This window comes from Tachysurus vachellii, chromosome 2 (assembly GCF_030014155.1).
Source record: "Tachysurus vachellii isolate PV-2020 chromosome 2, HZAU_Pvac_v1, whole genome shotgun sequence".
Lineage (NCBI taxonomy): Eukaryota > Metazoa > Chordata > Actinopteri > Siluriformes > Bagridae > Tachysurus > Tachysurus vachellii.
This window is the reverse complement of record NC_083461.1, coordinates 37739056-37763022: the sequence shown is the minus strand read 5'-3', so window position 1 is coordinate 37763022 and position 23967 is coordinate 37739056. Positions and strand designations below refer to the sequence as shown.

Below are 23967 nucleotides of genomic sequence, written 5' to 3'. Positions count from 1 at the left end.
TGAATCTAAATGTGAACACGCTTCAGTTGTATTTTCTTCAAGAAAATTATTGGACCAATAGTTTTGAAACATGGTAATTGTCTTATAACAAATTCTTAAAATAAAAAGTAATATAAAATAATTAATTTTACATTTCATGGTAGAAATTTCTTCTTCACAATTTTCCCAAATGATTTCTAGGATGCCTCAAGGCTTGTACCCCTTGTACTGCAAATAACACGGACAAGTCACTTATCCCAATTTTGTGCATCATGTTTTTATAGATCTGCTTTTCTTTAAGTAGTTTCATTACTTAGTTATTGAGTATGTCATTACAGACTGTTCCAGGGAGAGGTTGATTATCTTGCTGAATCCTGGTAGCTAGTCAGCGCAGTCTCTCAGGACCTGTCCTGGGATGCTGTCTGGTCCTTCTGCCTTCCTGGTATTCACCCTCCTGAATGCCTTCCTCACATTGTGCTCTGGGATGATGAATGTGTTTTCTGCTCTGGGATTCTCTGCATGCATCCTACTTGTAGCACAATAGCACTGTTTATGCTGATAATGCTGCAAGCTGCAGACTCAAAGAGAGTGTAAAGTGTGTTTAGCTCATCTGCCAGTGTCTGCATTCACCGGTCTGGAAGACAGTGTTTTTTGGTCTGATTCCTAGTTCCTGTTACAGGCTCCTACTTGTTTCAGCCTTTGTTAATACAGCATCTCACAGAAGTGAGTACACCCCTTACATTTTTGTAAATATTTTATTATACCTTTATGTGACAACACTGAAGAAATGGCACTTTGCTCCAATGTAAAGTATTGAGTGTACAGCTTGTATAACAGTGTAAATTTCCGAGGATGGAAGCATGCTCTGCTTCAGTATGTCACAATACATGTTGGCATTCATGGATCCCTCAATGAACTGTAGCTCCCCAGCAGCCCCAGACCATGACACTCCCACCACCATGCTTGACTGTAGGCAAGACACACTTGTCTTTCTGCTCCTCACCTGGTTGCCACCACACGCTTGACACCATCTGAACTAAATAAGTTTATCTTGGTCTCATTAGGCCACAGGACATGGTTCCAGTAATCCAGGTCCTTAGTCTGCTTGTCTTCAGCAAACTGTTTGTGGGCTTTCTTGTGCATCATCTTTAGTAGAGGCTTCCTTTTGGGACTACAGTTATGCAGACCAATTTGATGCAGTGTGTGGTGTATGGTCTGAGCACTGACATGTTGACCCCCCACTCATTCAACGTCTGCAGCAATGCTGGCAGCATTCATACAGTATGTCTATTTCCCAAACACAAAATCTGGATATGGTGGATTTGGTGGACCATGGCGAGGAACCTCTCTAAACCGCTGTATGGTCTTGGCCACCATGCTGCAGCTCAGTTTCAGGGTCTTGGCAATCTTCTTATAGCTTACATCATCTTTATGTAGAGCAACAATCTTTTTTCAGATCCTCAGAGAGTTCTTTGCCATGAGGTGCCATGTCGAACTTCCAGTGACCAGTATGAGAGAGTGAGAGCGATAACACAAAATTAAAATTTAACACCCCTGGGACCTTGTAACACTAACGAATCATATGACACTGGGGAGAGAAAATGGCTAATTGGGACCAATTTGGACATTTTCACTTAGAGTGTTAGCGATGCGGGGATAAAAACAGACCCAAGTGCAGGATAGCTAAAATAAACTGATTTATTAATTAAAAGAAAAAAAACAGGAACACAGACACAACAAAAGACATGACAAAAGACGTGTCAAATAACGCATAAGGAACAGGTGTGCAGAGGCGGGGAGGAATAAACAAGGGAGGGGCAGTCACGTGACACAGAGGTGTACTCACTTTTGTGGCCAGTGGTTTAGACATTAATGGCTGTGGGCTGAGTTATTTTGGGAGGACATCAAATTTACACTGTTTTACAAGCTGTACACTCACTACTTTACATTGTAGCACAGTGTCATTTCTTCAATTTTGTCACATAAATAAATCTAAAAAATTTTTTTAAAATGTGAGGGATGTACTCACTTCTGTGAGATACTGTATCTTGACATGAGGAAAGCTTCGCCATGGTCCAATTTCCCAACCAGTGGATGTGATAATGCCTTGAAAATGTCCTTAAACTCAGTCTAGCAATGGTTCAGTGTCTCTTGCCCCTAATGTGGCAGGTGATTTACTGGTTAAAGTTTGGCATTTGAGTTTTTCAGACTCCATTGTTCTGTTCATGTGGTAACCAGAGACAAAGTCGGCTAGCAGGATTTTGTTGTCCAGTACCGTTGGGTTCAGCCATGTCTCGGTGAACCAGAGGAGGTTGCAGTTTCGAATGTACCTTTGGAACTTTATCCTCGCCCTGAAATCATCTAGCTTGTTTTCCATAAAAATTGCCTAATAGGATGCTCGGCAGGGGATCAGTGACAGTGCAGGCAAGATAGCATGACGTGGCCTTGAAAAACAGTTTTTTTTAACTGTTACTTCCTGTACATGCACATGTAAACCCAAATGAGCATGCACAGAAACTCACAAATAGCTGCATAAAGCTTTTTAATTATTAGATTATTGATTTAAAAGAAAATACCATGTATAATTTTTTTGTAAGCCAGTCAGCTTATTCAAAACCAGCCCAAAGCTCCGCCCATCACTGCATGCATTAGTGGAAAGGGAGGAGTTTCATACTGAGGGCTGGATAGAGTTACTAGGATGTTCTCCAGCTCAGTGTTTATGTTAAACTCTAAATGCTAGCTAAGTGCAAGCAAAATAGCATGAAGTGGCCTTGAAAAACAGCTTTTTTAACTGTTAATTCCTCTATAAGTCGCTCACACACGCGCATGCACACGCACATGTAAACCCAAATGATCATGCTCAGAAACTCACAAATAGCTGCATAAAGCTTTTTATTTATTAGATTGTTGATTTAAAAAATACCATGTTTATTTTTGAACTTATTGGTTAGTTCCAAAACAATGAAAACTTCGCAAAATGAGTGAGCCATGAATAAGTACGGGGGGCACGGTGGCTTAGTGGTTAGCACGTTCGCCTCACACCTCCAGGGTTGGGGGTTCGATTCCCGCCTCCACCTTGTGTGTGTGTGGAGTTTGCATGTTCTCCCCGTGCCTCAGGGGTTTCCTCCGGGTACTTCGGTTTCCTCCCCCGGTCCAAAGACATGCATGGTAGGTTGATTGGCATCTCTGGAAAAATTGTCCGTAGTGTGTGTTTGCGTGAGTGAATGAGAGTGTGTGTGTGTGCCCTGCGATGGGTTGGCACTCCGTCCAGGGTGTATCCTGCCTTGATGCCCGATGATGCCTGAGATAGGCACAGGCTCCCCGTGACCCGAGGTAGTTCGGATAAGCGGTAGAAGATGAATGAATGAATGAATGAATGAATGAATGAATGAGTACAGAGCAAATAATCGTGACAATGTAAGGACATATGTCACTAATTTAAAGTTTTTGTATTTTAAGAGTCTTCATAAAGTGTCAGTTTCACACCCATATTGGTCACACATGTGGCCTGTTGCATCTGTTAAATACAACAGGAACTAGAGTTTGAACATAGCAGAAACATATACAATCCCATAGGCAGTCTGTCTTTAGACAGTCACTCTGAATGTAGTTTTAGACGATTATATACCAGAACAAGTGAGTTTATACGGACTGATAACTGCAGAAGTGAAAGATCAGGATTACTGTAAAGAGAATAATGGAGATGAATGAGGAGATTTATGCAAATGTAGAAAAAGCTGCAGATAACAAAGCTGATTCCAGTGACAGCGAGCAATCATATGAAGATGTTTATGTGAATGAGGACAATTTGCAGACACAGAGGGCCAAAAGCTTCAAGCAGTCTGAGAGCTCAGGTAAAATACACTCACACTCAGAAATATGTGTGTATGTGCTGATCGAGAATGAATTTACTTTTGTAAAATGTAACCACCTAGTAAATGATTGGTGTCTTCCTAATTTCATGGAACATCTTGGGCAAACAAACTGAGCAAAGTTTTAAACAATTAACTTGAAATGGTTCACCTCTCTGTTCCTGGTCAAAAACAGTTAAGATGGAAAGTCAATTTGACCTGGGAGGACAACCGGTGTTATTATTTGCTGCCATTAAAAAAAAATTTATAGTTTCAAAACAATATCCTGTCTTTGAAATATACCAGTCTGTGATATTCCATCAACTTATGTGCCTATGTACAAGTTGACTAAAAAGGTGAAACAAACAAAAAAAGGCATCATACATATCTCATTTATTTTAAGCAGTCAAAACAGACCGGGTTAAATTGACTCCGAGCTCCTCAAGTGCATAGTAAAAAGGAAGTTTTGACTTAAATAATCTGATGAGTCAGCTTTCTGATTTTACTATATTCAATCATTTTCCTCAGTTGACCTGGGGCAGACTTAAATGTTTTAATTGATGTTTCATTGAAAATTTTTCTGGTGTTAAAAAATGGTGCTTTTAAATATGTGTTCACCAACCTGGGAAATAGAGTTTTCTAATAAAACTGGGAGAGTATAGAACACTGTAGAGCAGAGGTATTCAACTAAAATTTAAAGAGGTCCATTAAGAGAAAATTTCTTGAAGCAAAGGTCCGGAAGATCATAATGTCTAACTAGTTAGTATGATATATATTTAAGTAGCTTAGTAGTTGTATCAACATCTGCAGGCAATCAATACCTGACTGTCAAATCAAATAAATTCAGTACAATTCAAAAACTTTTTGACAATATTTCTTGTGATGTACAGTATGTATGATTGTAGACATGTATAACGTTCTCTCATTAAATAAATAAAAGAAAGGCTACATTTTAAAATAAGAGAAAATAAATAAAATGTGAAAATTTTGTATGTTTAAATAAAGTGCTTAACTTTCCCTTTTATATCTCAGTGAGAGAACTGAGCTCTAGCTTGGCAGGATGTTAAACCTGGGCTTGAATGGAGTCAGGGCCGTTCTCATACACATGTGGAGGTGCTCATTAGTGACCCTGGAACTATATTTAGTTTTGATTATGTTCATTGTAGAGAAAGCTGCCTCGCAGTTGTATGTAGAGCCAAACATGGTCAGGATGTATAGGGCTACTTCCCTCAGACCTGGGAAAGCTGTGCGGATGACTGAGAGACAGATTCCAAGGGACTGTCTGCAAAGTGCAAAACCCGAAAAGCTAATACTAAAAAACAAAATAAATAACTAAATAACTTCAGTGTAATACACTGTACTGTCACCAAACTCAGCTCACACATCACTGATGTCCTGATAGTTGTACTACAACACTTATTTGGGGGAAAATCTATTTCTCCGTCTCACTCGTCTGTTTCTCTCCCTTTCTCCGTCTCACTCGTCTTTTTCTCTCCCTTTCTCCGTCACACTCGTCTGTTTCTCTCCCTTTGTTTTCTACATGTATCGCTATCTTTCTTTCATGTGTAACTTTACTCTAATTCTCTCTCATCTGTCTTGCACTGTTGAGTCGCAGGGTTTACTTCAGGAATGCACAGACTTGATTGGCTGAATGGTATCACGTGGGATGGTTTAATTCGCATGCAATTGGTCTGTGCATTTCCACTACCACTACCGTAAAGCTGCGCCGATTAAAATAAAAGCACCCCGTCAAGTTTTAAATCATAACCTTTTGTTTTGGCTGTAGGTCCGGGTCCGTATTGGACAGCTTCTGGGTCCGGACCCGGACCGCGGTCCGCCTGTTAGTGACCTATGCTGTAGAGCATGTGAAAGGTAGATTGAGCAAGTGGAAGTCCCAAAGATGTCCTACAGTGGGTAGGGCTGGTCATCACCAACTCCCATTGGCACAAGCTGGAATGCATTGATCTGCTGTCAATCCTGATAGTGGCCTGGATGAATTAACCACTGGGAAAAAGAATGCAAAATTATTTGTGTTTTATGTGATTACTTTTATATATTTTATTAATGGGACACAAATCATCATACCACTCAATAAGGAGACACATTCTCAAAAATTCTGGAGGAAACAGCTAGACAAGTATCTGTATCCAGAGTAATTGAGTTTTTTATTGATGTAAGACAGTTTGCATGTGCACATGGGGACAAATATTTCTTTTTGGAGAAACATCCTTTGGTCTAATGATACATAAATTAAGCAATTTGGCTGTAATGACTATTGTCATATTTGAAGGGCAAATGGTGAGGTTTGCAAGCCACTGTACTGGTGCACTTTACAAACTAAATAACATATCAGCATCAGCCAGGAAGTTTAATCTTGGCCACAAATACATCTTCCAAATGGAGCAAAGTCTTGACCCAAGACAAGCAATGTTGTCTATTCTTAATGTGTCAGGAAATTTCTATGCTTTTGACCAAGGTGTATGTAAACTCCTGACTGTCCCCTTCTGACTGCCACTGTCCCTGCCCTGCACGTTCCTCTGTTTTCTGATAAGCGAAGAAAAGAATTCCACTGTGCAGTAATGTATATGTGGTTATAATAATGGCTTCTATGTCCCGCAAGTTCACTTCAGCTCTATATTATATAAACTATTCATTTTATGAAGATCTGAATTTGACACTATGGTAATGAATGTATTTGCTGTTGTACCATCATGATTATTCTCAGTTTGAATCCTGTTTGTTACAATGGTTACATTACTTACATTACATTACTTACATTACATTATTTTTCTGTACTTACAGGAAACAACCCTGCAGAGAAGAAATGTTACAAACTGAATACAGTATGCTTGCTGCTGCTGGAGACCAGTCACAAAAACCTGACTGAAGAGAAATACGAGTTACAGACCAGATACAACACGCTGACTGAAGAGAGAGGCCAGTTACAGACCAGATACAACACCCTGACTGAAGACAAGGATCAGTTACAGACCAGATTCAACACCCTGACTGAAGACAAGGATCAGTTACAGACCAGATACAACACCCTGTCTGAAGAGAGAAACCAGTTAAAGAAGCAAAATGATGAATGTCAGAAGAAGTTAACTGGTTTGGGTGAGTACATGCTGTTTTGATGGTCAATGTTTGTAACAGAATCTACGGATAAAAATGTCAGAGAACATGGATTATTGTTAGGAATCACTTGGACAAAAAGTACTCACCGTGAAGTATACCGTTTGCATCATCAAGCACACTGGTAGCACAGCATGGCACGCTTATTTTCTGGCATCTGTTCCTAAGAGTAATTTTCATTCACTGTTTGCTTTACCTCTGGGTGCAAGAATTTTCCAGTCTAGCTTAAGATTTATGCTGGATTCTGTTTTGTTATCATTTTAACATTTAATTCTCCGCTGCTGAAAACGTGCGACTTACCCACAACACAGTCTCATTATCTCTGCTGTGGGCGGTCCCTTTTTCACATGCTAAATGCCATCATGTAGCAAACAGATGGCGCTGTCCCATTTATGCATCAATTTAACTATTTTACACCGTTACATTAGCAAATAATTCAGGCAGCACAACAAGAAGTTAATTGGGTTCCAGACTTTAAACATTTAATTTCTTCTTCTGAATGTATTCATTTATTCATTTATTCATTGACTCCCTCTCAGAATGGACTTCGTTTCAGTCCAGAGATTACTATATCTCAACTGAAGAATAACTGGGCTGAGAGCAGAGAGGACTGCAGAAAAAGAGGAAAAAACCTGGTGATTATAAACAGCAAAGAGGAACAGGTACATTTGCATAGTTCAGCATTGTTTTAGTTATAATACAAGACTGTGTGTGTGTGAATATTGAACAAATACATCGAGTACATTGAGTTTCCAGATTGCACTGTGATAATCAGGTTTCTGTCACCTCAACAGACTTTTGTGGAAGGGCTCAACAAGAAGCGTGGTAATTATATTGGTCTGAGTGACCATGACATGGAAATGGGTGGATGGAACAGCAATGATCACTTCGTAAGAGTTTATAGGTTTATATTTATTTTACACTACACTGGATGGTACATTATTCATTGGAAAAAAATTCTTGCTCAGTGTATCTGATGCAGTCGCCCTTTTCTGATGAGGACGTGTTGGTTCAGTAGTTAAGGCTTCGAGTTACTGATCAGAAGGTCAGGGTTCAAGCCCACAAGCTGCTGAGACATCAACGTTGGGTCCTTGAGCAAGGCCCTTATCCTCACCTGCTCCAGGGGGGGTGTACTATGGCTGACCCTGCGCTCTGACCCCATAATAACCTGGGATATGCGAAAACTTAAAGCATTTCACTGCATGTCTGTGTATGTGACAAATAAAATTTGAATTTGAATTCTGTGTTGTTCCAGGTACTGGTCAAGTGGAAATGTCTTTTCAGATTCGGAAGACTGTGTTGTAAATGGGTATGATGGAAATACAGGATGGAATGACAGACCTTGCAGTGAAACATACTACTGGATCTGTGAATAAAATTCTCAGATATAAACATTAGACTATCATTACTTACAATTACACATATAGCAACTGTAAACATACTATTCAGTAACAACTATATAATCTCCTTTGATTAAAAAAAATAAAGTCAGATCCAGTTCAGAATTATTTTTTATGTTAAAGAAAAAGACATTATTGGGGGGCACGGTGGCTTAGTGGTTAGCACGTTCGCCTCACACCTCCAGGGTTGGGGGTTCGATTCCCGCCTCCGCCTTGTGTGTGTGGAGTTTGCATGTTCTCCCCGTGCCTCGGGGGTTTCCTCCGGGTACTCCGGTTTCCTCCCCCGGTCCAAAGACATGCATGGTAGGTTGATTGGCATCTCTGGAAAATTGCCCCTAGTGTGTGATTGCGTGAGTGAATGAGTGTGTGTGTGTGTGCCCTGCGATGGGTTGGCATTCCGTCCAGGGTGTATCCTGCCTTGATGCCCAATGACGCCTGAGATAGGCACAGGCTCCCTGTGACCCGAGGTAGTTCGGATAAGCGGTAGAAGATGAATGAATGAATGAATGAATGAAAAAGACATTATGATTAAATGTATGGGAGAAATGTAACATTTAAATGGAATTAAATTCATTTTAATGAAATAAAATAATATATACTGTATATTTTAACAAAATAATGACCAGCACCCGATGAAGATTTTATAATATAAAGTTGAGTCCATATTCTCTCAACATACAGAAGATTAGAGAAATAAAACATAAAATATTTTGGCCTTCATAATTCAGACAATAACTAAAAAAACAAGTGCTCTGAAAACGATTTGGCATCTGGCTGTGAAAAGTACAACTTTACCACTGGTTATATTTCTAATGCATGTACGTTTTGTTTTGTTTGTGTTTGCATTCAGTGTGCTGAATAAAAAATCTTTAAATTTATGTTGGGGAATTTCACAGCAAAATACAGTGTATACACGGTACAAAACATCCTTTTTCAATTTGCTGATGGTGACTGGTTTTATTTTCATACTTGTGAAAAAAAAATAAGTGGTGATTATTTGCAATTATTTTTTTTCTGTCATCTATTTTTCTGTATATAACAAACAATAAAATAAATCAAATAATGAATTATTAATTTGTGTTATTTTTTATTATTTTTATGTACAGAAATTAAGGGTTTTACCAAAAAATGAATAAATAAATTAATAAAATAATAATAAAATAAAATAAAATCTCAGGAATCTGAATAGATCCATCACAGCAAGAAGGAAAATATCAATCTTATTAAATCTTTACTACCCTCTAGTGTCCAAACTTTATCTGATACCTGTTTTTATCATTTCTGTTCATTTCAGTTCATTACAGCAGTTGAGGTTTTGTTTACTTCCGGCCCATGAACAACAAACAAACCTTCAAGTCAAGTCAAGTCAAGAAGCTTTTATTGTCATTTCAACCATATATAGCTGTTTCAGTACACAGTGAAATGAGAAAACATTTCTCCAGGACCAGGGTGCTACATAAAACAAAGACAGGGCTAAAAACTTAGTAAGTAGTCCTAGCCACATAAAGTGCAACTGTGCAACCTGGTGCAAACGGTGCAGGACAAGACAAACTAGTCAAAGACAGTGTAGAACAAAAGACAGTGCAAACAAAAGGTTACAAGACAATACACAAAAGACAATAAACAGAAACAGCGCCGACCAGTGTAAATACTGTATGTTCAACAATATTGCATGCAGTAATATTATAATGAACACAGTTTCATAGCGGCAGGTCCCTGAGATAATGTAAAGGATTGTGCAAAACAGCAAACGACTGAAATGTTGGACAGTATGTGCAAAGAACAAAAAAGTGTGCAAAAACAGCATGTAAACAGGTTGATGGATGTACTGTATATTGGAAGTGTACATTGGATGTATATTGGAAGTGTGTGTATATGGTGTAGGTCTGTGCAGTCCATACAGGTTATGTGCGTGTGTAAGTTGTGCTCAGAACAGTTCAGTTACAATTATTAAGGAATCTGATGGCTTGTGTGAAGAAACTGTTACACAGTCTGGTCATGAAGGCCCGAATGCTTCGGTACCTTTTTCCAGACCGCTGGAGGGTGAAGAGTGTGTGTGAGGGATGTGTGTGGTCATCCACAATGCTGTTAGCTTTACAGATGCAGTATGTGGCGTAAAGGTCCATGATAGCAGAAAGAGAGACTCCAATGATCTTCTCAGCTGTCCGCTGCAGGGTCTTGCGATCCAAGATGGTGCAGTTCCCAAACCAGGCAGTGTTGCAGCTGCTCAGAATGCTCTCAATGGTCCCTCTGTAAAAAGTAGTCAGAATGGGGGGAGGGAGATTTGCCTTTCTCAGCCTACGTAGGAAGTACAGTAGAGATGCAGCTGGGCTTTCTTGATGATGGAGCTGGTGTTGAGTGACCAAGTGAAGTTCTCCGCTAGATGAACACCAAGAAATTTGGTGCTCTTGATGATCTCTACTGATGATCTGTCGATGTTCAGCGGAGAGTGGTCGCTCTGTGCTCTTCTGAAGTCAACAACCATCTCTTTAGTTTTATCAACATTCAGAGACAGGTTGTTGGCTCTACACCAGGTAGTTAGCTGTTGCACCTCCTCTCTGTACGCTGACTCGTCGTTCTTGCTGATGAGACACACCACGGTCGTGTCATCGGCGAACTTGATGATATGGTTCGATCTGTGCATCTCTTAGTCAGGAACTCCAGGATCCAGATGCAGAGGGAGGTATTTAGTCCCAGCAGGCTCAGCTTCCCAATCAGTTGCTGAGGAATGATTACATTGAATGCTGAACTAAAGTCTATAAACAGCATTCGTACATAATTGTCTTTATGGTCCAGGTTGGTGAGGGCTAAATTAAGGGCTGTGGCAATGGCATCGTCTGTGGAGCAGTTTGGATGATAACTGAACTGTAGGGGTCCAGTGAGGGTGGTAACTGGGTCTTGATGTGCCTCATGACGAGCTTCTCGAAGCACTTCATTACGATGGGTGTGAGTGTTTCACACGCTTAAGTCCAGGAAAATTTTAAAACCCACCAAATAATCTTCAGGAAATGAAAGTTTTAACCCTATAAAACCTCTCATATATTGTTTTTGACCTCTCATATATTGTTTTAGGAAGCATCTGATGGAAATGAAAGATTTTTCAATTTTTTTTACATTTTAGTAAGTTTTTAGGGAAATGTTGTAATATTGCAACATTGGCCTCTGCTAGGAGCAGAATTTCTGTATTTGTACTCACTTTGTCTGAACAGATATACAGAGGATTTAAGCATTCATTTGCAGGGATGATTGCTTACTTTGCCCCATAACAGTATATATCATGAGTAATAAACACACAACGATCATATTTTTTTATGAATAAGCATTTATTCATATAAATATTGAAAAAAATATATATTTAAAAAACTTCACTTTCAGTGTGGTTTGAAGTCTGTGATTAATTGCAGTGATAGTCCCTAAGACAGTTCTTTTCTTCTGAGAGGCACAGGTGATCATTGCACTTGCTAAACAGTGTGTTTGTGTATCCTTAGTTTTGTTTTCGTTTTGTTTTCGTTTTGGCCTTGGTCCACCCTGAAGTCTTCCCTGGTTCACTGTGCCGTATATACCACAATATAAAAATATATCATTTATTTCACTGCTGTTATCATTTCGGATCATATTCATGTTCTGTCTGTGCCATTCCTCACACCATGCATCCCGACCTAGACAGAAATTCAGCTTGATTTATGAATATTGTATTGTTTTACTGTGCTGTTCCACTCTATACTTAATTTCTAAAAATCACTTTTCTCACAGACCTATAATTCATTATCTGAGCACCTCCTACAGTATGTCTTCACTTCTGGAAAACCCATAATCTTCCCACAGTCCTCATGATCTTTATCATTGTTTGGTTCCCCCTTATCCCAGTACCTGAAAAGAAACCGTTCAATTCAATTCAATTCAATTCAATTTTTTTAAATTTTTTTATAATTCCATTTAAAATTAGCCTGAGATGCTGTACATTGAGTTTAAAAAAAAAGCACGTACAAATTACCAACACTTAAAAGCACAGGAAAAGAGGTGTGTTTTTAACATGGATTTAAATTCAGCAAACGTAGAAGCAGTTGTGACTGGTGGTGGCAAGCTATTCCACAGCTTAGGATCTGCTACCGCAAAAGCTCGGTCTCCTGTGCGTTGCAGACGAGATCATGGTACCAGCAAAAGATGACCATTTTGGGATCTAAGTGATCTCAAAGGATTGTACATAATCAAAAAGGTAGATATTTGGGAGCTAAATTATTGGGAGCTTTGTAAACGAATAACAGAATCTTTTAGTCGATATGTTATCGGACCGGCAGCCAGTGCAAAGAACATAAGATTGGTGTAATATGGTCTCGTTTGCGGCTACCTCTGAGTAGACGGGCTGACGCACTATGGACCATTTGAAGATGATAGATGGAAGAGAGAGGTAACCCAGAGAACAAAGAATTACAGTAGTCGAGTCGAGTTGAGATAAAAGCGTGGAAAACTGTTTCAAAACTTTTCCTGCTTAAGATATTTTGACTTTAGCTAACCTGCGAATATGATAAAAGCTGGTACTAACTATAGTGTTGATTTGTTTGTCTAATTTATGGCCATTATCTAGGTGAAATCCTAGATCTTTAACATCAGAAGTAAGATAAGGAGTAAGAGTACCAAGGTTAATAGAATCTTCATCTGGGTGCTCTTTTGGCCCAAATTGAATGATTTGGGTTTTGTCATCGTTAAGTATCATAAAATTATTTGTAAGCCATAATTTGAGTTCATGCAGGCAAGCATCCAATCTCTTGTATGCCGAGTTATCTTTACATTTAAAAGGTATATAAAATTGTGTTTCGTCCGCATAGCAGTGATACGACACCCCAAATTTATGCATAATTGATCCCAGAGGTAACATATACAGCAAAAATAATACACTGGTGCTAAGATCAATCCTTGGGGTACACCACAGGTGATGTCAGCCACCGAGGATGAATGGACACCTACAGTACAGTAAATTGACTGTAAATCTTCTGTTTGACAAAAAATATTGGAACCATTTTAATACTGTACCAGTGACCAATTGAGTATTCAAGATAAAAGAATCTTAGTGTTCAGTTCAGTGTTCAGTTTCCTTCAATTCCACACATTTAGATCAACCAATTAGTTTGTGTTCACTGAGATTCTTAACCATAGAAAAAAATATCAATATTGTTGTGATGAAGTATAGATGTATTTCTCTCTGTGAACTGCTGTAACTATAACAACACAATACGAATACAGAAACTCATTTCATTTCATTTCCTCTCTCTCTCTCTCTCTCTCTCTCTCTCTCTCTCTCTCTGAGACTGATCAAACAGAATAAGATATTTATACAGTACATATTCAGTTAGGTAAATTGTTCCATAAATATGTAAGCTGTGCACATCTGTATTCACAGATGAGATCCAAACACAGACTCGATCTCTATTCACAGTTACGCCTGTAAGATTGTAAATTATTTATTTAAGTCAGCAAAGCAAGATGATGGCATGATGTGATTTTAAAGCCATGATGGTGATGGTTAGTTATCGGAGTAGATCAAAATTGCATTCACTGTCCATGAGTCCATCACTGTGATGAGATGTAAATTCAAGGAACCATGGAGAAGCAATCTTGTGACCTCTTGTACAGTATGTGCCAACCAAAATCAGTCAAGGAGCAGCTTAGTGCCAGGATTTGGCCAGTGCTTTTGGCAGTGAGGAAGTGCAAATGAATACGTGGACATGATACTGTATATTATGTGTATTGTGTAGTTGAGACAGTCAATAAATTTGGACAAGGCAAGAATAATATAGTTGAGCTTGCTAAAAATAGTGTGTTATTTGGCTAGTATGTACAGTAGGTGAAGCAGGAAGTGAATACAATTTCACTCCTAGTGTGTTTGAGACAAATGGTGTAATCCACTCTCACTAGCTAAATAAAAATTTAGGGCTTGATGATGAAATTCTGTTACAAACTCTTAACTTCTTTAAGCATGTACTCACCCAAATTAAAATACTCACCCGAAAACTTCTGAAATCCATTTTATTTTCTTTCTGTAACTGGTCTCTCTCTTTACTCAGGGTGTTGTATCTGGTCTGTAACTGGTCTCTTGATTCAGTCAAGGTGTTGTATCTGGTCTGTAGCAGGGGAATTTAAGGGTCTTAAAGAGTCTGTTACAACCCGTGAAAATTGGGTATTGTATTCTGTTATTGTACATGTGTGTGTGCAGGTTGATTCTTGGTTGTTCTTTTACCTTAATGGCCTGTGCCTATGGACCTGTTTGCTTCCATGAATCTAATGGCCTGCTCATTGTATAATGTTTAACTTTCCTATGTATGTTCTTTTCCCCTCTCTCACTTTTTCCCTACTTCATGTTTTCTCTACTTTACATTTAGAAGAAAAATTTCCCACACAAACTTAAGAAAACCACAACAACAGTGAGGCTAACTGGAAAAAAGGCAGTTTGCCAGGGAACATAAAGATTGGACTTTGGAATAATGGAAAAGGTCCTATGGTCTGAGGAGTCCAAAATTAAGCCTCTTCCAGAGTGAGTTAACATGTTTCATCATGCATAGTACCTGTGGGTGCAGCCCTGTGGGTGCAGTGTTATGATCTAGAGTTCCTTCAGTTGGTCATGTCTAGGTTCTGGTCAGGAAATGTAACCAAAAAATTAAGTCAGCTGAATACCTGAATCTACTGAATGTAGATTCAGGCTCAAATTGGAAAGGGTGGTTCAGGACATTTTCACACATACGTAGATTGGCCACCACAGAGTCCAGATGAGAATCAATGGATTGTGCTGGAGAAGACTGTGTTCTCCTGGAGAATGCAGTTACAGGCCAGTTCCAACAACCTGCCTATTGAGAGAGACCAGTTACAGACTAGTAACCACAACTTGACTGTAGAAAAATACCAAAATGATGGACACAAAATTCAGGCAAGAAAAAATGATGTAGCCATGACGTACAGTTCTCCTGTTACTTCCTCTGAAATTTCCAAGTTATGTATTTGCGCACAAAAAACACAAACACACACACACACACACACACACTTCTACACTAGCTTGAGAACAACACATAGATCTAGACAGCAGTTGGGAGTGATACAGAATTAAATTAAAGCTTATTCAAGATCAGGAATACTGACCAGTGCAGAATGGAGATGAGTCATGGCAAACTCATTTATATTTATATGAATGAAGACAAAGCGGAGACTCTCAGGAACAGAAGCAACTGTGAACCTGTGAAATCAGGTACAACACACACACATGCACGTCCTTGTACTCAGCTCACTCTAGAAGACTTTGAAACCTGATTTTTGATTGTGCAAGCTACATCAGATGTTTTAAAACAGCAGCAATAATAATTGTAAACAACAGCACAGCAGAATTTTATGGCTAATCGAGTTCTTCTTATGAAAGCAAGACTTCCCCTTTCCTATTTTGAGCTGTTCTTAGAAAACAGTAATTTTAGACTTTTTAAATTCTATGAAACAGATTGATGATCTTCTTAGTAAAGGAATAAGGAACTCGAACTTCTCCAACACAAACACGTATCTCAGCTTTGGGAGATGCTGATCTCAGCTTCCTTCACTGCTAGATGTACATTATATTAATAGGACCATGTTAATCCCCAACAGATGTACAGATTCAAAAGCAGTGCTTGACCACATCCCAAGACCTCCAGCACCACATCCATTAACCCAAGCACTCATTACCTGTAATATGGTTTCAGGACGTTATAGCTATTTAAGAAACGATTCAAAATACAACATTTTAATATATCAAATAATGATTTTCATAAATTTATTTGAATTTGTAATTAACATGCAAATGTTTTGTCCATTCTCCATTAGGAGGAGAGACTAGAAGGAGCATATGTTACAGACTGACTGCAGTGTGTTTGACTGGCTGACTTCCATCCCAGTGTTGTGGATCAAATTCAACAACTGAATACAGAGACAGAGAAATTTAAGAGACAATGAGGAACTCCAGAGGCTTTCTAAAATGGGTGAGTAATGCTTACTTCTGCAAAACTGTCACATATTCCCTGTAGAATCACTGTGAATATCCATAATCCTTTAATAACCAAACAAATCAAGAAAAGTTCAACAATAGGCTTTATTCTAGGATTTTACAGAAAAATAAACAGTGATGAGGTCTTTTCTAACCAGACTGACTTTTCTTTAATGTTAAGACCTAAGCAGGACTGCAGGAGAAGAGGAGCAGGCCTGGTGATCATAAACAATTAAGATTAAAGAGAGAGAGAGAAAGTGAGAGAGTGAGTTAGTGAGAGTGTGTCATATTTATTTCAATATTTTATTCAAACCCTGACAGGAGTTCATCATTAAATTGCTGTGCAGCAGAAAAGCCTGGATTGGTCTAAATGACAGAGACACTGAGGGAATGTGGAAGTGGTCAGATGATACACCACTGACCACTGGGTAAGAAATCACTGAACTGAAATGTTCTCATGGTGATGACTTACTGACTTGATTCTCTCCTGACCGCAGATTCTCTCCTTCAGGTATTGGGGACGTGGTGAACATAACAAACATAGTGGAGATGAGGACTGTGTTATCACAGGTGAAATGTCTGATCCTGTCTGGACCTGGGCTGATTATCTCTGTGATCATACAGTACGTCTATTTAGATCTGTGAGAAGACAATATTAAACTACTGAAAAGCAGAACACTGAATTCAGATTTTTATCTGTGTAAATTCTAAATACTGTTATTAACTCTAATACTGCTATTAACTATTAGTCTGTTTTTCTTTCTGACCCTATTTTTTCCAATTGGGTTTGTATAGGAAATGGTACAGATTCGACAGATGCAATGTGGAAGCGTGAATGTAAATGTGGTTTAATTTCATCAGTTTGCTGTAAATTTAACTCAGTCACTTTGTTCTGTTAAGACAAAATTGCTCACATCTTACAAATGACTACAAATATTGCACACACTTCATTTAGCTTTCTTTCTTTCTTTCTTTGTCTTTTCTGTTTTTTGTCGTTTTTCTGTTATAATTCTTTTTAAAATTGAATCAATATCACAGGGAAAGAAATACCTGTACAGAAAAAGAATAAAGTGTCACTGTAAAACAATTCATTTGTCTCTGTTGGTTCCTACTTTTTACCTGAAACATTATTTTAAAGCTTTAGTGCAGCAAATAAATGCAAATCAACTTGCCAGGTGATCACAAGCTCCATTTCTGGAGATGGAATAGCCAAGCTGATGAAAAAAAGAAGATGATCTACTAAGAGAGCAACTGTTTAGAACTACTCTATATTCTTATAATGCAAGTGATTAAGGGTACAGGAGGTAGCTGTAGGTATGGATGTTCCTGTCACATAATGTAGGTGAGGAAATGTATGGCATAGCCATGATATAGCCCCTCTTCCTGAAGCGCCTAACATAACATGGACTGAAGGAAGAGTAACGGACACAGTGAGATCAGAACAAGGAACGACGTCTTTGGCTGAGCAGTGAGTGAGTGAGTAAATGATAACAAGGATATTTCATGGTTTTTTTTTTTATTCTCTCAAAAATGGAACTCTAATGGACATCTAAGCTTGTGTGTTTCAAGGTTTAATCAACCAGATCCTCTTAGACATGCTCAACCACTGCATTATAGCATAGATTGATAACATCCTGATTTACTCATTCACCCCAGAAGAGCACACGGAATGTTCAACGGCGCTTATCCAAAACATCAACTCTATGTCAAGGCAGAAAAATGTGAATTTCACAAATCTACTGTTTCCTTCCTGGGAAACGTAATCACTCAAGGTTGGGTTTAGATGTTCCTACATGCCTAGGGAAGCTGAATTAATTGATACTAACGTATGTGTCCCTTAATGACACTTGTTTTAGGATTGCGTAGGAAACCCTTCCACAATCCCACTAAGGAATGTGTCCTAGATTGCACAGGTTAGTTTTTAAAAAACAAGATCAACTATCAGAGTACCGTTGAAGTCCCTCAGTCTTCTAACAAAGGATCCTCTTCAAGTTCTTCTACTTAATCTATTGTTTGAATATTTAAATGAAGGAGTCAGACTTCCCAGACTAGCCCTAACCCTTCTTGTCTTTTCAGGGTCCTCACAATGGGAGGCCTTGTTTTTTATGAAAAGCAATGTAATACAGATAAATGTGTGTAATATATGTAAAGTTAAATAAAAGAAAATTACAAATAAAATCTCCTTCAAATAATCAAACAGTATTAGAATAAGTAATTAAAATGCAAATATAATAACAAACCAAGAAACACTCTCCAAGTGTAAGCTTGCGTTTGTTCTCTGATGCACCCACTATTAGCAATAACTGAGTATAACACACTAAGCTTGCCTCTAGTTGAATGCACACTAATAACTGGTTCTAAAACCCTTTTATACCATTTATTAGTATGTATCTTGATGTCATTATGCTTCTCAACAACATTATGCTTCTCAACATCATCCTATCATGCTTCTCAACAACATCTTAATATATCTCGGTCGAAGCAAATAGCCATATATTGGTAAATATTTGCCGTTGCTTACTGTGTGTGCTTACGCTGTGGCTGCATATTATGAAACCTTGTGGTATCAGCTCAAGCTTTCAATGTCACTCACTGTCTTGACATTTAAACATGCTGCTGAACATCATATAATTTCTTGAGCATACAAAAGATTACATAAGTTCATATAAAAGGTAAAGAAAACTTATCATTGTATAAAATTGAAAAGAAAACATAGCAATTTCTATCTTTTTTCAGCAAAATAGGTCTTTATCCAACTGTCTAGGTACCAGTGTCTGTTCCTCCTGTTGTTGAACCAGCTTCCTTCTGGATCACTCTCTCACTCATTTTCTAACGCTTATCCGAACTACCTCGGGTCACGGGGAGCCTGTGCCTCAGGCGTCATCGGGCGTCAAGGCAGGATACACCCTGGACGGAGTGGCAACCCATCGCAGGGCACACACATACACACACACACACACTCTCATTCACTCACACAATCACACACAACGGACAATTTTTCCAGAGATCAATCAACCTACCATGCATGTCTTTCGACCGGGGGAGGAAACCGGAGTACCCGGAGGAAACCCCCGAAGCACGGGGAGAACATGCAAACTCCACACACACAAGGCGGAGTAATCGAACCCCCAACCCTGGAGGTGTGAGGCGAACATGCTAACCACCAAGCCACCGTGCCCCCCACAATTTAATCAGATACATTACATTTTTTTATTTCTTTCAAGAGTTTCCCCATTTTCTCTAGTTTATTTTCCATAGCTTCCATCTTCCTTGCTTTTTGTCTTTGTTGTCTTCTATTTCATGCATGTGCATAGCCTAGTGGTTAAGGTGTTGGGCTACCAATTGGAAGGTTGTGAGTTCCATCCCAGGTCCTTATCTGCTCATGGGCCCTGGCTCTGCATTGTCATGGATTAACTAGGCACGTTCTTAAACTATTTGCTATGCTGCAAGAAATGAGAGCAGCACCTTCCTAAGTGGGATGGACACTAGGACATCCAGCAGTACACTGACCATAACCTGCTGTAAGCTACATTACCATGCCACATTGGGATTAGGCCAGAGCATACTACAGCATTGGACATGGCCTTCGCTAATTTACACACCTCTACAATATTACTCTTATTAATATCTGAATGACTAAGGCATATATCGTTAGATCCTACGTGGAAAATTACCTTCGAGTACCTATGCTTGCCTAACACCCTAAGATTACCTGCTATGTCTGATGCCCTGGCTCCCAGAATACACCTAACCAGTGCTGCTGGAGCCCCTAAAGGCCTAGCTAATTTCACATGCCTTAAGATGGAGTCTCCTATAACAAGAGCTCTTTCAGGTTCCTCTTTGGGTGCTTCACAGACGAAAGCAAACCTGTTAGACATGTGAAGCAATGAGGAATGGTGCTCCCGTGGGCAAGCCTAAGCATTAACTTTGGCTTTGCGACTATGCCACCAAGTCATCACCCATTCGCCCCGCTGTGGGGGCTCTAATGCCAAAGTTGGAGGGTTACTAACTCTCAATACTTAGGAACACTCAATACTTCTGCAGGTGTTATATTAATACCACAAGGTTGAGAACATACAGACTGGATGTGTGGTATACCAAGCTTATCATAGGTTAACCTGGTATTAGGTTTTCTTTCCCTACTGGATCTACGTACTTCTGGAGGTACAATCTCTGGCAGAGATTCATCATCATTTGCAATAGTATGAGGGGTACTCTCATGACTTTCAGTCAGTGTATCGTCAACAACTTCAGCATTACCACCTTCAACTATCTGAGCATCCGAGATTTCACTCTGAGGGGGAATTACTGGTAGGTCTGAAACAGTTTGAAGAACGTTAGACTCTGAACCTTCTACACCACGTAGAGATGTTCCAGTCTGTGTGACCTCTTTCAACTGAGAAGGAAGGTTAGGCACATCTTCCACATAAAACCCAAACTCAGACTCTGAATCTGAAGAAGTAAACTCTCTTGGAATAACATCAGCTACAAGGGATACATTTTCTGACTCTGCAGATTTCTGAGCAATTTTACACTTTTCCTTCGCCCTCCTACGTCTCAAAGCTCTGGGTGAAGGAGTGGGTCTGAGATCCACTTGAGAACTTAACCTGACCTCCTGTCCTAGTGGCAAAAGGTGATTTCGGTGCATGACTTTGACTGGCCCATCACCATCAATAGGCTTCAGTCGATACACCGGGATACCATGCAACTGACTGTCCACTACATAAGGAACAGCACTCCACCTGTCTGCGAGCTTATGCTTTCCCTTTAGGCCAAGATTTCTAATCAGATCACATGTCTTACAGTACATCTCAACATCACACTTCATATTTGGCCAATAGAATCGGTCACGAATTAAACTGTAAGACTTCTCGAAGCCTAAATGTCCAGTCTCATCATGCAAAGATGTCAAAACCCTACGGTGAAATTTGGCAGCACAAGCTGTCGTTTTACCCTATGATCACTCTGTCGAACAGTTCGGTACAAGATCCCTTTATCTACTGACAACTTTTCCCATTCTTGTTTCAAAAGCTTTATCTTAGGATTGGTGCTCTGAATACTACTGGCAGGCTTTTTGTGACAAACAGCTTTCCACACTTCTCCTAGTAGTACATCATCTCTCTGGGCAGTCTGAAGCTCACTCAGGCTAAGAGCAGGTGACTGGTCTACAGCTAATGCAGTAGCATTACAGTAATCTTTCGGAACAGCAGACACCTGAGCTCCTGCCTGTCGCACAACACACGAATAAGTAACATCTCCTGTTCTCCTTCCCTCAGACACAGCCTGACAAAGAGCTCTTACACCAGCCATAGGGATTTCCTGTCAATCCTCATTAGGACTTAAGTGAGTATTAGGCCTCATGGATAATGCATCTGCATCAATATTCTTTCGGCCAGGTCTGTATTTCAAGTTGAAATTGTAGGTGGTCAAGGCGGACAACCAGCGGTGACCAGTCGCATCAAGCTTTGCTGACTTCATTATGTATGTTAAGGGGTTGTTATCGGTTCTAACCTCAAACTGAACACCATATAGATACTCATGCAGTCTATCCACGACTGCCCACTTCAGAGCTAGAAATTCCAGTTTGTGGGCTGGGTAGTTTCTCTCTGAAGGGGAAAGGCTGCGACTGATAAAAGCAACTGGGCGTAACCCTTCATCATGTTCCTGATACAGAACTCCCCCAAAGCCATCTACGCTCGCATCCACATGGAGAACATAAGACTTATTGGCATCTGCAAAGGCTAACACAGGGGCTTGAGTCAGACACTTTTTGAGAGTTTGGAATGCCGTATCACATTGAGCAGTCCATCGAGGCCCAAATGGTTCAGAAGATTTGTGACAGGTTTTTGTACTGGTCACAGGTGAATTATTTCCTTTCTTCTTTGAAGCACCTGTAGAGGATGAATAGCCTTGCAGTAATTCATTGAGAGGTCTGCACAACTTTGAGAAGTCCTTTACAAAGCACCTGCAATATCCACAAAACCCTAAAAATGATCTGAGTTCGGTCACTGTTTGGGGCTGGGCCAAGATACAACAGCCTCAATCTTGGAAGGGTCAGTAGATATTCCCTCCTGTGACACAATATGTCCTACATAGTTCACAGAGATTCTGCCAAATTGACACTTATCAAGGGAGATCTTTAGCCCTTCTTCTCTCAACCGGTCTAAGACTTTCAACAGGCACTCTTCATGCTCTTCAAGCATTTCCCAAAAATGATCAAATCATCCAGGTACACTAAAACTTCAAGGAAGTTCATATCTCCTACTGTCCGTTCCATGACCCTTTGAAAAGTGGCTGGTGCCCCACAGATGCCCTGCGACATGCACTCAAATTGACAGAAGCCAACAGGACAGATGAAGGCGGTCTTTTCCTTATCAGAGGCACTCATGGGTATCTGGTAGTATCCACTCCTCAAGTCTAGAACAGTGAACCATTTGCTCCCAGAAAGACTATGCAGAGCATCCTCAATACGAGGAACAGTGTACTGATCGGGTGTGGTCCGTTGATTGAGCGTCCGATAGTCCACGCACATTCTGACCTTTCCTGACTTTTTGCGCACCACTACTATAGGAGAAGCAAAAGGGCTTCGAGACTCAGATATAATGCCAGCACTCTGCAATTCTTGTATATGGAGCCGCACATCTTCAAAGTCTGCTGGTGCAAGGCGCCGTGATCTTTCCCTAAAGGGGCGTGAATCATTCAACCTTATCTCATGGGTGGTACTTTTTGAACATCCCACATCCCACTCATGTAGAGAAAACACGTCTTGTCTCTGCATCAGTTTCTCACACAAGCTCCATTTGGCTGCTTTGGGCATTGAAGAATCTCCAAAATCAAAAGATGCAGGTGACAAGGTAGGTTGCTCTGGTGTTGATTTAGAGGTAAGATGTGGGACTAAGGACACTGGAAATACATGAGCAAGGGGAGTTCCTCGTTTCACAAATACCTCTTTTGTAGAAACGTTCTTGACGGTCACTGTGACCTGCCGGGTGGATACAACGGATGCAGAATGAAGTTCAGGCCTCACCTCAAGATCATCAGAACTGGTGTCAGCAACAGCTGCTCTGTCTATAAGCACTAGAGACTCAGTCATGTGCCCAGGAAACTTAACTAATCCAGGAAGTTGCAAAACCTCTTCTGGCTTCAGGACCACAGGTTTATGCTTCACAAACCAAACTGTTCCATGCTTATCTGAATCCTCCTGTAACGCATTCGTTTGCTGAATGGACTCATATGCTTCTCTAATTACTGGATGTACTGTCAACACATTCAAGAACTCCTCACCAGCTTTCTTGCGACAAGACTCAAACAAGTTTTTCACTAAGCTAGTGTTGGTCCCGACCAAAATGGCTACACCATCTCGCTTTACAGGGTAAGGGCATACAATGACAAGCGTGTCCACCACTTGTCTCACTCCAGCAATGCTTTCTGTGAACTCAAGTCTGAGGGGCAAGTATCCATCATACGGGTATTTATGAGAGCTTAGGCCCCAGATCTCAAGATTTTCCACTGGCTGAATCTCTAGGTGTTTCAGATAAGTATCATAAAAACTGCGGTAAAGAAGGGTAACCTGAGAACCACAGTCAAGAAGAGCTTTTGTGTAAATCCC

General features: G+C 39.9%; 1 protein-coding gene across 1 annotated transcript in view; it reads left to right on the top strand.

Moving 5' to 3' along the window:
- LOC132841917 (C-type lectin domain family 4 member M-like) overlaps positions 1 to 23967 on the top strand; it is a 107622-nt gene that overhangs the window by 4443 nt on the left and 79212 nt on the right. The window contains exons 3-4 of the mRNA XM_060864566.1: positions 3794 to 3816; positions 6695 to 6906. Coding sequence (XP_060720549.1) covers positions 3794 to 3816; positions 6695 to 6906 — 235 coding nt within the window. The remainder of the gene's footprint in view (positions 1 to 3793; positions 3817 to 6694; positions 6907 to 23967) is intronic.